General features: G+C 38.4%; 1 protein-coding gene across 2 annotated transcripts in view; it reads right to left on the reverse strand.

Moving 5' to 3' along the window:
* Window positions 1-8,707: 8,707 nt before the first annotated feature.
* Window positions 8,708-15,850, reverse strand: part of GCH1 (GTP cyclohydrolase 1) — a 45,198-nt gene continuing 38,055 nt past the window's right edge. Inside the window, exons 4-6 of one of the 2 annotated variants that reach the window (XM_032344275.1) lie at window positions 11,042-11,073; window positions 10,048-10,132; window positions 8,708-9,109 (exon numbers count right to left, since the gene is read on the reverse strand). In XM_032344275.1, the coding sequence (XP_032200166.1) occupies window positions 8,983-9,109; window positions 10,048-10,132; window positions 11,042-11,073 (244 nt within the window). In that variant the 3' untranslated portion in view covers window positions 8,708-8,982. The remainder of the gene's footprint in view (window positions 9,110-10,047; window positions 10,133-11,041; window positions 11,074-15,850) is intronic. The other variant, XM_032344276.1, reaches the window with a different exon arrangement.

Genomic DNA, 15,850 nt, shown 5'->3' on the forward strand with positions numbered 1-15,850 from the left:
AGTACTATTAAAAGTTTAATATACCCCATTTAAAAAGAAAAAAAAAAGGTGCCTTATAACAACTATTCCAGACTTAATGTTGGGTACACATGCACATGTACACACACCACGTTAGATCTGGAAAATTTCTCTTCGATCTCCATAAAACTAAAAGGCAGGAAACATAAATTGCCATTTCTCAGCACTCAAGGTTCAACCTTGATTTTAATTTTTTTTATACTGCTCTAGTTGAAAAGGCCATGAGAATTCAATGTTGACCTACTTATACTTCAAACACACAAGACCTTTTTCATTTTATAATTATTTTCTAAATACTAAGTTTATATGGAAATTTCATTAACAAAATGTTCAAGCACTGACATAAGTCACTCTCCCCCTTACCTGTTCATTATGAGGTGATTCTGACAACTGCTAAGCAGGGCACGGTCAGTAACACTTGAATAAGGATTTCAAGTACCTGGCTTCTAGCTCCCAGGTGAACCAACTTTCAGGAGAATTGACTTTCAACCCAGAATTGAGAAATGAGAAATTTTGCTCTGAAATTAGTTGTCTTTGGTTAATATGACTTTCCAAATGACCAATATGAAATAAACCTGAGGTCCCTCCAGTTGTTTTAAACTGATTTTTTCCTTACTGGCTTTTCTGTCTTTTCAGTTTATTTCTAGGTTTTAAATGTGAAACAGCCTTGCAAAGAGAAAAATCTCTATAAAGAAATTAACCAGTCAAATGTGTTATGGTGAGTGCTGTGAAATGCGTAACCGTGACGATTCACAGACCTGTACCCATGGGGCTAATAATACGTTATATGTTAATCAAAATTGAAAAAAATGACATTTACCAGTCAAGATAGAGGATAACTGTAAAAATTAGTATTATCACATATGTAATGGGAAACCCCACAAAAAGACAAATTAGAGGGGCGCTTGGGTGGCTCAGTGGGGTAAAGCCTCTACCTTTGGCTCAGGTCATGATCTCAGGGTGCTGGGATTGAGTCCCGCATCGGGCTCTCTACTCAGCAGGGATCCTGCTTCCTCCTCTCTCTCTCTGACTGCCTCTCTTCCTACTTGTGATCACTGTCAAATAAGTGGAATCTTTAAAAAAAAAAAAAAAAAAGACAAATTAGAAAGAAAAATAGCCATTTGCCTAGTCATTCAGTGCATTTTCAAATATGAAAAAATCCAGAAAAAAAGAGGGAGAAGACACTCATCCCAAAGTCAAGAGAAAATCAACAAAGCCTAAGTGTGATGGCATTAGAGGAAGTTTCCATACATGTCCAGGCAATTCATCACAAGACTCCCTCAACAGAGCCTTCTCTGTGTTGACCAACAGCCAAACCACATCTCTCTGGGCAGGACAGTCAGTTCCAGAAGTTAAAGGATTTCTCAGAAGGTCAGTGCTGTGGACACATTGCTCAAACCAAACAGGAGAATGCCGAAATAAGAGGAAAAGCGGGGGTGGGGGGGTGTGTATTAGGGCTATGTAAGGCATGTGCTACAAGTTCTCCCAACAGGATTTGTAAACAAGTCAGAACTACACCGTTCGAGAACAAAAGAAGCTACTTAAACACAAGACACAGAGTGCCGCTTCCTTCTCCACCCGGATCAGCCAGAGCCTGCCTGGCATCCTTACTCAGAAGGCCAAACAAATGTGACTGCAGTCAGGTACCCAAACACTCCTACCGTCCAACCCAAACCTCGGAATTCCCCAGGGGTTCAGCCCTCAAAGTGATGTCAAGTCTTGGGGGATTCACTATTTCCAGTCCTACAGTAAACCAAAATCTTGGCAGCCAAGGAAACTACCACACTGTGGGAGCCAAGGAAACCGTGTGGTAAATGTTTTAAAACTGAAGCCTATCCAGAAGGTTAAGACACTCCAGCCCAACCCACCCCAAGGAGGAGTAAATTCTTTTCCATACCTAGGAGGGTACAAATTAAAAAGAGATGTGCTCAACTTGAATACCGAGCAGTGCAGGCTGACCTGGGCTGTCTCAGGAATAAGAATTTAAGGATATATGGGACACCTGGGTGGCTCAGTTGGTTAAGCGGCTGCCTTCAGCTCAGGTCATGATCCCAGCGTTCCTGGGATCGAGTCCCACATCGGGCTCCTTACTCAGCAGGGAGCCTGCTTCTCTCTCTGTCTCTTCCTGCCATTCTGTCTGCATGTGCTCTCTCTCTCTGACAAATAAATAAATAAAATCTTAAAAAAAAAAAAAAAAAAGAATTTAAGGATATGAAGGAATGTTGTAGCAGATAGCAGCCCTTTTCCCTCTGCTCAGCTGAAGTCCCTCTTCATTCAGACCGTCACAGACATAGCAGCTGTTGACATTTCCTGGGGTACACATGGAGCTTCTCCAAAAGCAAATGACCAAATAAATTGTAAGGAAAGTATGAAAGAAAGGGAGAAAGAGGTGAATCTACAACTTTAAACAGACTTATGAAACATACCAACCAATGAACAATCCAAAGAAAAATTAAGAAAATTCTATTTGCAATAACACCAAAAAGAATAAAACATGATGAATGGAACACAGATGATATTTAGAGCAGCAAAACTACTTTGTATGACAATGTAATGGTGGAGGCAAATTATTATACTATATTATTATATTGTCCAAACCAACAGAAGGTACAGCACCAAGAGTGAAACCTAATAAAAACTATGGACTTTGGATAGTTACTAACTGTCAGTGTAGGTTCATCAGTTATAATAATTGGGGGCTGGTTATAACTGGGGAGGCTACACATGAGGAGGGCAGGAGGTATATGAGAAGTCTCCATATCCTGCACTCAATTTTACTATGAACTTAAAACTGTTCTAATAAATAAAGTCTGTTAAAAAAGAAAATAAAATACTTAGGAATAAACTTAACCAAGATAGGGAAAGATTTGTACAGTGAAAAAACTATAAAACAGTGGTAAAAGAAATTTAAGATAAAAATAAATGGCAAAGTATCTCATGTTCATGATTATTAAATATTATTAAAATAGTCATACTATCCAAAGCAATCTACATTCAATGCAATCCCAACTGCCTTTTTTGCAGAAATGGATTCATATGGAATCTCAAAGGACCCCAAATACCCAAAACAATTTTGAGAAAGGAAAACAAAGTTGGAGGCCTCACACTTTCTCATTTCAAAACATACTACAAAGCTACAACAATCAAAAGAGAGTGGCTCTAGCATAAAGACATATAAACCAATGGAATAGAATGGACAGCCCAGAAATAAATCTGCATATATATAATTAAATGATTTTTCACAAAGGTGCCAACACCTCACAGTGGGGAAGGGATTCTCTTTAGCAGATGGGGCTGGGAAAATCAGACATCCACAAGCAAAAGAATAAAGTTGGACCCTTGCCTTACACCATACACAAAAATTAACTCAAAATGGATTAAAGATCTAAATGTAAGAGCTAAAATTATAAAACTCCTAGAAAAAAGCACAGAGGGAGAGCTTTACAAATTGGAATGGACAATGATTTCTTGAATATGACACCAAGAGCATAGGCAACAAAAGCAAAAACAGACAAATGGGACTACATCGAATTTAACAACTTCTGTGCACCAAAAGAAACAATGAACAGAGCGAAAAGGCAATCTGTAAGATGGGAGAAAATTCTTGCAAACTATTTATCTGATAAGGGGTTATAAAGAACTCCCATATCTCATCAACAACAAAAAATAAATAACCTGACTAAAAAATGGGCAAAGGGGGCGCCTGGGTGACTCTGCGGGTTGAGGCCTCTGCCTTCGGCTCTGGTCATGATCCCAGGGTCCTAGGATCAATCCCCACATTGGGCTCTCTGCTCAGCAGGGAGCCGGCTTCCCCCTCTCTCTCTCTGCCTGCCTCTCTGCCTACTTGTGGTCTCTGTCAATAAAAAAATAAGATCTTTTTTAAAAAAAATGGGCAAAGGACTTTGAATAGACTTTTCTCCACGGAAGATATACAAATGGTCTACATGAATTTGAAAAGATGCTCAACATTATGAATCATCAGGGAAATGCAAATCCAAACCACAACGAACTATTACTTCATGCCTCTTAGGATGACCACAATCCAAAGAAGTCGGAAAATAACAAGTTTTGGCAAGAATGTGGAGAAATTGGGACACTTGGTACACAGTTGGTGGGAATGTAAAATGGTAGCGCTACTATGGAAAACAAAATGGAGGTTCCTCAAAAATTTTTAAGAAATAATATAGAGAGAATATAAAAATTCCGTAATCCCACTGCTGGGTACATATCTAAAAGAACTGAAAGCAGGCTCTCCAGGAGATAATTTGCACTCCCATATTCATTGCAGTATTAGTCACAATAGCCAAAAGGTGGAAGCAATCTAAATGCTCATCAACAGATTGATAAATCTTTAAAAATGTACTATATAACAAAAAAGGTACTATATACCGGGCTGCTGGGTGGCTCAGTGGGTTAAAGTCTCTGCCTTCGGCTCAGGTCATGATCCCAGGGTCCTGGGATCGATCCCCCCATTGGGCTCTCTGCTCAGCGGGGAGCCTGCTTCCCCCTCTCTGCTTGCCTCTCTGCCTACCTGTGATCTCTGTCAAATAAATAAATAAATAAATAAATAAATAAATAAATAAATAAAATCTTTAAAAAAAAATGTACTAGAGGGGTGCCTGGGTGGCTCAGTGGGTTGAAGTCTCTGCCTTCGGCTCAGGTCATGGTTCCAGGGTCTCTGCTCAGCAGGGAGCCTGCTTCCTCCTCTCTCTCTACCTGCCTCTCTGCCCACTTGTGATCTCTGTCTGTCAAACAAATAAATAAAATCTTTTTTTTAAAAAAAAAGTACTAGATACTTACAGTGGAATATTATTCAACCTTAAAAAAAAAATCCTGTCATATGCTACAACATGGAGGAGCCTTGAGAACATTACGCTAAGTGAAATTAAACCAGTTACAAAAAGACAAATACTGTATGATTCTACTTATATGAGGACTCTAAAGTAGTCAAACTCAGAAATAGAAAGTAGAATGGTGATTACCAGGAGCTGAGGGGAGGGAGAAAAAGAGTTCAATGGATATAAGTTTTCAGTTTTACAAGATGAAAAAATTCTAGAGATCTGTTTTGCAACAATATACATATAGTTACTACAAAACGTACACTTTTTAAAGAAGATTTTATTTATTTATTTGGCAGAGAGAGATCACAAATAGGCAGAGAGGCAGGCAGATGAGAGCGGGGAAGCAGGCTCGCCCGCTGAGCAGAGAGCCCGATGGGGCTCGATCCCAGAACCCTGGGATCATGACCTGAGCTGAAGGCAGAGGATTTAATCCACTGAGCCACCCAGGTGCCCCACTAAATGTACACTTACAAATGTTTAGGATAGTAAATTTTGTGTGGGTTTTTTTTTTTTTTAAGATTTATTTATTTTAGAGAGAGTGTGCACCAGGGGAGGGCGGAGGTGGGGGAGGAGAAGATCTCAAGCAGACTCCCTGCTTAGTGTGGAGCCCGCTGTGGGGCTCAATTTCATGACCCTGAGGTCACAATCTAAGCCAAAACCAAGAGTTGGGTGCTTAACAGACTCTGCCACTCCGAAACCCCTATGAATTTTTTTTACAATTAAAAAAACATCAGACCAACCAATTGCAACGTATGGATCTCATCTGTACCTTGATTCAAATAAGCGATGAATAAATTTATGAGACAATAGGGAAAAACTGAATGCTGACTGGATATTTGATATTAAAGCATTAATTTTTGTGTGATAATGAATGGGCTTTTCTTTTATGTGGTTCTTCTCCTTTTTGATAATCTGAAATATTTTATGGCTGAAATAATATCTGGAATTTGCTTTGAAATAATCCAGTGGAGATAGGGAGTACAGGGGAATGAAGATGGCCATGAGCTGAGACTTACTGAAGCTGGGTGATGGGGTAGAAGAGGTTCATGCAATTATGTACAGTCTATGCTGTATATGTTTTTTTCTGTAATAAAGACTAAAATAAAGCAAGTGCCTCTGGAGGGCTGGAGCTATTGGGTATTTACACTTGGCATTGAACTCATCTACTGAGACTCCCTCTTCTCACCATCAGCAACTTCAGGATGAATCTAAGTTTGTACTGATGACATTCTCTCATACCTTTGGTGTTTGCAACTGCTCTTCCCATAAGTTAAAAAACAAGGAACTTGGTCAATCTTTTGTGAAAAAACTCAGGAGCAGCAACTCAGGCTTAGCTGAGCAGCTCATTGTTTTACTGACACCTATGAGTTGTGGTTTTAGGAATGTTTATACAATAAGCAACCCTAGTTTGGGTGACTAGATTCACTACCCAACAGTCTACGAAGTCCTTTGAGGGGCAGCAGGTCACTCCAGAGCCCTGACACCTGGGCGTGCTGACATCAGCGAGTGCAGGGGCCTCTGCCTGGGTAGAGCAGAGAATGGGCAGAAGAACAGCCCAAAAGAGGGACTGACGAGGTCACCAGCAACAGACAGAAAAGAGGCAGCAAAACCTTCGCATTTACTCAGAAGTCTTGTCCAGGTCAGGTTCTTCCCTAGAAGAAGGAGTGAAAATCTCTTCCATTTCCTGCACTGCCCGGCTCCCTGCCCCAGTCTGCTATTCCTTCTCCAATAGCTCCCACACAGATCAGTGCCAGTTCTCAGAAGGCTGCAGCTTCCCAAACTTAGATTTAGGATAACAGAGGCATGAGGGCCACTCAGATTCCTCACTCTTACCCCAGACCTCCTCGTCCTTTACCAGCCAGAGGGTGAGAACAGTAATAGCCAAACCAAATACCAAAGGAAGACAGAGAACCCCAGGTTAATTTCTACCACTACTGGGATTTACATTCTAATAGCTTGATGACCATCAGGGAAACCCTTATGATGGGTATCTTTGGTAAAAGAGAATACAATTAAAATAATCTAATTTATTGGCATATTTATACAAATGGTTCAAAAAGAAACTACTTCCACAAGAAACTAAGTTATAACACTTTAATAATTTCAATAGAACCAACTTCAGGAACAGATACACACACACATTAAATTCAAACAATTTAATTGAACAGTGTACTTAAATGCATCAACTTTTTAAAAATCTCCAAAATGGAGTCGAGGCCATGGATATGAAAAGGTAATTCTGAAGTACTACAGACTAGAGTAAAACAGACAAGGTTATTACTTTGTATTTACCAATAAGACGACAGCCTGCAGATACATTAGACCTTTATGAGAACACTTCCAGGCAATGTTAGAACAGAGACTCATTAAAAAGAAATACAATTGATCTCAGAAAGATGAATTTATAGCTAACAATTTCTTTGGTCCTCCAAGTCACATCTGTTTTTACTTTAAAATACCAAACATGAATAGAGTGTTTAATTCTACTTCTAAGTGTCTATTAAGCAGGATAATGTTTATATCACATTTGATTTTAAAGAGAACGCAAAATAAATTACCACTGTACTTCAGAAACTCCATAGAAAAATATAGAAATAGACGTAGGGAAGTTTAAAAAACAAACAAACAAACAAAAACGGCACTTCTGCCACCTTGTCCGCATCCTAAGGTAAATGACATCAAAATGGCAGAGGCAGGACTACCAAAGTTAGAGTAATCACTGTAGTTAGTTCTTCTTAAGGTAATAGCATAAATTTGAAGGATACAATGTCAACCAAATAAGAGACTTTTCCATGGAATGACTGTAGCTTTGTTTTTACAGGGAGTTGGGTTTGGTTTTTGTTTGTTTTAATTTGGCCCACACTGCCCCAGTGGAGGAAATTTTAAGTAGTCATTAATAAGGCAACAGCTTCCTGGACAAAAAGACTTGTGTATCACTTGAACAGTTACACTGAGGACGAGACCCATATGGAGCACAAGAGGAACCAGTATGGGGTTTCTAATAATTTCCAGTAATTCCAGAAAATTATAAAGCATTTTCACAGATACCAACAATGCAGCTTTCATTGGACATTGGCTATCACTCACAGTGCAGTCCACAGTTAGTTCATTCTGCATGCTTTCCTCTACACAGAAGCTATGTTTCTGCAGACCTGAAGTGATGAACATTTTCAAAAGTTTCTGGAAATACTTAGAAAAATATTTGTTAAGGTAAAAAAAAAAAATGTTTTGCGACATCTCCAAGGAATACACAAAGTAAGCTTGCAAGAAACTCCTAAAGGTAAAACTGTGAGGACTAGTTATTTGCAGGGTCAGTACTGAAGTCTCATAAAATAATGGCTTTTTAAAAAAGGCAAAGGTATCTATACTCTAAGTGGTGTGATATTCTCATCAAGGCACAGAGAGTTAAATGTCTAAATCCCTGTAAGTTCACATGAGAATACACTTGTAAACAATAGGAACCAATTCCCTGTACTTGAATTTAAAAAAGAATGGAAAATAGAAATGTGCCTTTTTAACTCACAAAATCAAAAACATAGATATTCCACCACCTTCCTTTGGTGACTAACGTCACAGCTGGAGAGTCAAAAAATAAATATATAAAAAATAAAGTGCCCTGGCAGTTTCATAAATTTGACTAAAGTGAAGCCTGTTGGACTCTGAGTTTGCAGAGCAATGCTGCACAGTGTACAAAAATTCTTTTAAGCACTACACCATTTTTGTTTGGGGAAGGAAAAAAATAGTATTGGTCATAGTTTTCCCCCATTCCCAACATTCCTATGCTTAGGAACCCCGTTACCATAGTATTTGAACAAAATACTTGAATTTTTCTTCCTTCCCAGCACCCTCAAGGTTATCCAAATGGCAGTGGTTTTGTACATGTAACTTACACGATGGGCAGTTTGTTTGATAGTTACCACTAAAAGGTGGCAAGAAGAAAGTAGAGGTCTCACCCCTTTGCTAATTATTTTTATTTGATTTGCTATAAATAATTATTAAACACCATTAGTGACAAGGAATAACGTTCACGTCTGAAACAATTGAAAATGCAATGTACAAACAATTAAGACCAAACAATGCTACTAGTGGCACAATCCTCAAAGCACATGACACACGCTGAAGTTCAGCTCTTAATGAGAGTTAGAAACTCTTCCCGAGTCTTTGGGTCTTCCCGGAACACACCCAACATCGTGCTGGTCACAGTTTTGCTGTTCATTTTCTGTACCCCTCGCATTACCATACACATGTGTCTACAAAACAAGACAACAGAGGTGGCTTAAAGGAATAGACAGTTACTGGTTTGGTTTTTGAAGTCAAAAGCAGCTCCCCAAATTAAATCTGGTTATATTGAGTTCACCGCTACCAACTGTACCCAAAGGTCACTTCTTGGACAAACGTGACCTAAAATGTTTTATTTATGTTTCTTAGTTCCACGGCTCTCATTCTCAGCAGTGGTTGAATCTTTGACGCATCTAGCAGAAGGGGAAACAGGGGAAATTTCTCCCTAGGTGAAAATAATACAAGGGGTCCATAGAGATAAAACAACTTTGGTATAAAAAGCAATTCAGAATTCTCACTTGCTCCATCTGTAAGACCCAAAGAGCACAATCTTAGCTTAGGTATTTGGAGAAATACTGAAGTATGTGGTATCACCAGGCAGAATCTAGAGAACAGTGGCCCCAGTGCACGTAAGCAAACTGGGGGAGCTAGATGGTGAGCACAATACAAAGCTCACGCCCTGTCAGAAGAATGGATAAGATTTGTGCAATTCTCGCAATTCATTCTAACTTAAAGAAGTGTCTTCAGATGCCCTTTATACCCAGTTTTTGCTCCATTTTTAAAAACGTGTAACAAAATATTAGGAAAAGTCTGCTTGGAGCAATGAAGAGCTAAAGAAGAAATTAAGAGAAGACATAAAATGCTTCTGGTTGCACACATCACTCCGCTTAGGCTGATGACTCCCGACATGGCCACCAGCCCCACAGAAAACAAAACAAAACCAGTCTCCCATTTGGTTCCTGTATTGGCCACACAGTCAATGTAAGAGGTCAAGAAAGCTTCAGGTCAGAGGCAGAAAACATGACAGTGTCAATGATGTGGCATCACAGGGTGCTGGAAAAACTGAGCAACGCTAAATACCACTTCCGGGCACCACAAGGACAATTGTTAAGGGCAAGCGTGGACTTACGTGGCTTCCACCACCACCCCGACTCCAGCAGGCCGCAAGGCTTCTGTGATTGCTACGGCAATTTGTTTCGTCAGCCGCTCTTGAACTGTGGGGGTGACAAGAGGCTCCGTTGAAGAGTCTGACACAAACAGCAGTCTTGAGAATATTTGTTATCTCTAGAATATTTGAAATCTTAAAAAGCAGACTTCTGTGAGGCTTCAGAACCCAGACGCACCAGTTCTTACAGGTCTGCTTTGTCTGCGGCCCACAGGAGGCCACTGTTCAATTCCCTCACCTGCAGATCCAGTACTGAAGAGCGTTTGGCACCTCCACAGAAAACGGGTGCAAGTGACAACTGTCCCAGGCGTGCAGGAAGACCAACTGATAATGAGCTCCTCCGCACAGATGAATAAATCGCTCGCAACAGGATTAACAGAGACACTAAACCCAATTATTGAACTGTACATGGAGCTCAAAGCCAACAATCTAACCTAAACAATGCGGTCCCTGTGCTGAATAAACAGCTCGTCTTTAAAGACATATAAAGAGTGTTCACTGCAGCATCGTGTTTATTTGAAAACTGACAAAAATCTCCAAATGTCTATTAGAGCAGGGACCGGTTAAATCAAGTCCCAGCACAGCTGGACAATGGAATGCTAAACAGCCAGCAAAATGAATGAGATAGTTACATGCATATAGGGGAAAAAAAAATGTTTGATTTGTTAAGTGGAAAAAAAAATAGGGGGGAAAAAAAGGCCATTACATACAATATGAGCCCATTAAAAAATGTAATATATTGATTTTAAAATGTTGGTAGACACACAAAATATGAAGGAATATGCAAATACAACAATGATTTCTTCTGGAGGCCTGAAACACTGCAGACTTTCCCTTTCTATATTATATTCCTATGAGGTTTTAAGTCATATGTATTACATGTGAAATAAGAACAACAAAAAATACTTTTTCCTTAAGAAGAAAATGTTTTTCTGTAAATAAAAGTTTAAAAGTTTACCTTGTAATCGTCTACTATAGATTTCTACAATCCTAGAAAAGAAAGAATTGTTTTAGTTAATCATAAATTTGTTTGAGAAATGGAATTGGCTTCCTCAAAGGGCCAAAAGGACTTTATTGAAGAAATCGTAGGGTGTGGGCAGGAGATCACTGCTTCTAAGAGGAAGAAAGATACAAAAACTACATGGAAATGAGAAGAGGGAGGGTCTTGAGGAAACCACCAAGAGTGACACAGAGTGCTAGTACCCTATGTCTCCAAAGAGAAAGAGAATTACAAGAATATTCACTAAGGTTGGGGCGCCCGGGTGGCTCAGTGGGTTAAAGCTTCTGCCTTCGGCTCAGGTCATGATCTCAGGGTCCCAGGATCAAGCCCTGCATCAGGCTCTCTGCTCAGTGGGGAGCCTGTTTCCCCACCTCTCTCTGTCTGTCTCTCTGCCTACTGTGATCTTTCTCTCTGTGTCAAGTAAATAAATAAAATCTTAAAAAAAAAAAAGAAGAATATTCACTAAGGAAAAACACAGTGATTTTAGAGCTCCCAAGTCATCAATTTTAGACCAAGTCTCAAGTGTTCTAATTAGTCATATTGTTTAACTAGAGCTTAAAGTTCAAGTTAAAAATAAAAAGTCTATTTGTTAATTAATAGCAGGCCATTGTCAGCTACTGTACCCACTAAACCTATTAGGGTAATCGGATTAGGACTGAACAGACTTCTTCAGACATCTCTTTATAAGCTACGTCTATATAAGCACTCTGTATGATTAATTCCCCAAAATAAGAGCCTCCTGATCTTGGCTTCTAACACAATCTGTCAAGTGACAGATTTCCCCCTTTTAACACCTTTCACTCTAGTTGTGAAATGTAAAGATGGTCACATGAATTACATATTTGAGGATAACAATTTACATTAAGGATTTTTTTCTTAAAATTTGGCCTTCTAGTCATGAATTTGGACTCAATTTAAGGATCACTTCACCGAGGAGGCATTTTACAGCTCTTCCTCTGCACCCCCCTCCATATGGTGCTCAGATAAAATTACAAAGTTGCTCCTTTATACTCATTATAACCAATAAAGTCAGTAACAGATACGGTGGCCTGTTTACCACTCAAACTGAAGGCAGGATGCATTCTGACTCTTCTTGTTTCTAGGAGATTTATAACATTGAATGAATACAATTATATATTTTTAATTTTGAATAAAAACCTGAAGAAGGATACTGTTCAAGCTCCTGGATAGGAAATATGTCTTATTTCTTCTGAGTCAAATCTCTATATATTACTTTTTATAGTTTTCCAGGTAATTAATTTCTGTTGTATGACCAGGAGATGCCATTGATTTAAAAATTAGTAATATTTTTTTTTTTCCTCATAGTCATCATTTCCTTCTCTAGAGTAGAATTTCAGGTACAACATTAGATAGCATTGGCAATAGTGGACACCCATATTTTGCTCTATACTTTAACAGGAATGTCTGTAACATTTTACTATTATCCATGATAACTATTTCTCATAGACAGCCACTCTCACACCAAAGGAAGGCCATTCACACATATCATTATTGAGTGCCTTCTACATATATGATTATGGGATAAACAGGATCCCTATGCTCAGAGTTTATAATCTATTCCTGGTTTATTCAGTTTTCCAAGTAAGCAGAAGGCATTGAAATTTTGTCTTCTCAGCGCTAAAGATAATTATATCGCTGAATTTAAAAAACAAAACAAAACAAAAAAACAAAAAAGCCCCCCAAACCTCAATTTTGCCCTCTTTCTTGAAGATAATGTGTTTAGAGGTATTTGTTGGAAATAGAATTCTAATTTGACACTAACATTCGTCTGCCTTTTAATATTGACATTGGCAAATAATCGTCAGTCTAATTGCTATTACTTTGTAGGTTATGTTTTCTATGAAGCTGCTTTTATGATATTTCAGTATGTGCACACTGAGGTTTTCTATGTCGTATCTAGGTGGGGATTTAATTTTTTTATCCTGTTCAGGATTCATTAGGGTTCCTAAATCTGAAGACTGATTTTTTTGCATGTGCTCCAGAAACGTTTTTAGTCATCACCTTCTCTAATACTGCACCTACTCCATGGCCTCTGTTACCTCCAGGAATTTCAATTAAGGACATAATAGAGCTGCTCAGTCTTCCACATCTCTTACATTCTCACCCATATATTCCACTGAGCTCTGAACACAATTGCTTCAGACCTTTCTTCCAGTTCACTATTTTTGGCTGTGTCTAACCTGCTATCTATCGATCTGTATTTATTTGTATTTATTTATTGGAGAGAGAAAAAGAGTGCACGAACCTAAGGAGAGGCAAAAGGAGAGAGAGAATCCTCAAGCAGACACCCCACTGAGTGTGGAGCTGGACTCGATCCCAAGACCCTGAGATCATGACCTGAGCCAAAGTCAAGAGTCTGCTTAACTGCCTGAGCCATCCAGGCGCCCTTCAGGATTATTATATTCTAACATATTTGTTGTATGTTCTGTATGTGTTAGCACCAGCCTCTGTCCTCTTTGACCATTTGTTTCAGCTGACTCTGCCTCATGGTGGCCTTTCTTTTACTTTTGGTGAATTCATGCTCCTTAGAATATCATTTGTGGGGGGGCGCCTGGGTGGCTCAGTGGGTTAAAGCCTCTGCTTCGGCTCAGGTCATGATCCCAGGGTCCTGGGATCGAGCCCCGAATCGGGCTCTCTGCTCGGCAGGGAGCCTGCTTCCTCCTCTCTCTCTCTCTGCCTGCCTCTCTGCCTACTTGTGATCTCTCTCTGTCAAATAAATAAATAAAATCTTAAAAAAAAAAAAGAATATCATTTGTGGGAATTCTCTGAAGTCAAAATAAAAGTGCATCAGAAAAAGAGCACTTGTTTCTGCTAATTGCTAAAAGGCTACCTCCTTGGCAACATTTTAAATTAAATTACTGCCCTGGGTGTTCTGAGGACCACCCATGGTGATATGAATTCTGAACCTAAACCCTTGTGAATTTATGGCTATGGGTTCTTTTTCCTGCTCTTCCCAGAACAAAGCTAACAGGTAATATCTCTTCCAATTTGGGATTGAATAGGGAGGACAGAACCCTACCTTTGACTCCAGTGGCAGCTAATTCTTGTAAATTCTCACTGGAATTTCCCCCAGTGTTTGAAATGTTCATACACTCTAACTTTGTATGCTATACTAGGAGGGATATCATTACCATCTAGTTGACCACGGTCCCAGAATCAGTAGTTCTTAATTTTAATCTAAGCCATTTCTGTATTCTTAGACTAAATCTCCCTGGGTCGTGATGGAAAGAGTACTTGTGCCTACTAAAGTAGGAATTGATATTTGGAATTCTGCAACTATATTAATAAGTGGGATTAGTCTATCATCTTTTTAGATGCTAGTTTTATCAGACTTTCATCAGGGATATACAGCTTCATCAAATTAATGGTGTAGCTTTTCAGGTTTGTCCATGCTCTTGAATAATTTATACAACACTGGAATTAGTGGTTACTTGGAAGTTGCCTCTTAAATTGACCATCCACCCCCTTCCCTCCCACCCCACTCCTAACATTAATTTGACTTTTTCCAATGGTTACTAATTTATCCAAGTTTTCCAACTCTTGGTTCATTCCCTTCTCTCTCCAACTTTTTAAACTAATTCATAAAGATTGAAAGTTCCTAAAAACATATTTTTAGTTACACAGCCTCTCATTTCTAGATGTATTTCTTCTTCAATCAGACCACTAAGCAATCTATGATATGTGATATTTTGGATTTATGTTTTCTGTTTTTTAAATTTTTATAATTTAATCATTTTATTTTTCTTTCTTCTTTCCCATTTGTCCTATTAAGCTTGGTTTTTCTTTAAAAAATATTGAAGTTTAGTTTACTTGTTGGGTTTCTTATTCAATAATGAAAGCATTTGTGGCTATAAATTTATCTCCAAAGCACAGGGGTTTTTTATTTTAAAATTTAAAATTTAAAATTTTTGAAATACCATTTTAATTAATTTAATTAAATTTTAATTTAATTTAATTTAATTTAAATCAATTATACCTTTACTGAGCTATAATTGACAAAGATTGTAAAGATAAAGAGGTATTATTGTAAAGATAAAAGGCATAATTGACAAAGATTATAAAGTATACATTGTGATCTAATATATGTATACATTGTGAAAAAAATCCCCCATCTAGTTAATTAATATACCCATCACCTCACATATTTATCTCCCCCACCCCACCCTAGTGAAAATAATAAACACTGAAGTAGAGCTATCTCTTTAATATCCTATCTTCACTTCCTCAAGATATATACCCAGAATTAGGATTGCTGGATCATATGTCAGTTCTAGTCTTAATTTTTTGAAGAATCACCATACTGTTTTCCATAGTGGCTGCACCAATTTATATTTCCACCTACAGTGTACAGGGTTCCCTTTCTTCCACAGCCTCACTGACACTTACATCTTATCTTTTTTATAGTACAGCAGCAGTAGTTGTGCAATGATATCTCATTGTGGTTTTGATTTGCATTTCCTTATTGATTAATGAAACTGAGCACCTTTTCATGTACGTGTTGCCCATCTGTATATATTCTTTGGGAAAATGTCATTCAGTTCCTCTGCCCATTTGGATCGATTCTTTGCTATTAAGTTGTATGAGTTCTTTATATTTTTTGCACATTAACCCCTTACCAGATATGTGATTTGCAAACACTTTCTCCCTTCTGTAGGTTGCCTTTTTATTTTGTTGATGGTTTCCTTTGTTATGAAGAAACATTTTAGTTTGATGTAGTCTCACTTGTTTATATTTTATTTTGTTGCT

The sequence above is a fragment of the Mustela erminea genome, chromosome 5, assembly GCF_009829155.1.
Source record: "Mustela erminea isolate mMusErm1 chromosome 5, mMusErm1.Pri, whole genome shotgun sequence".
Taxonomy (NCBI): domain Eukaryota; kingdom Metazoa; phylum Chordata; class Mammalia; order Carnivora; family Mustelidae; genus Mustela; species Mustela erminea.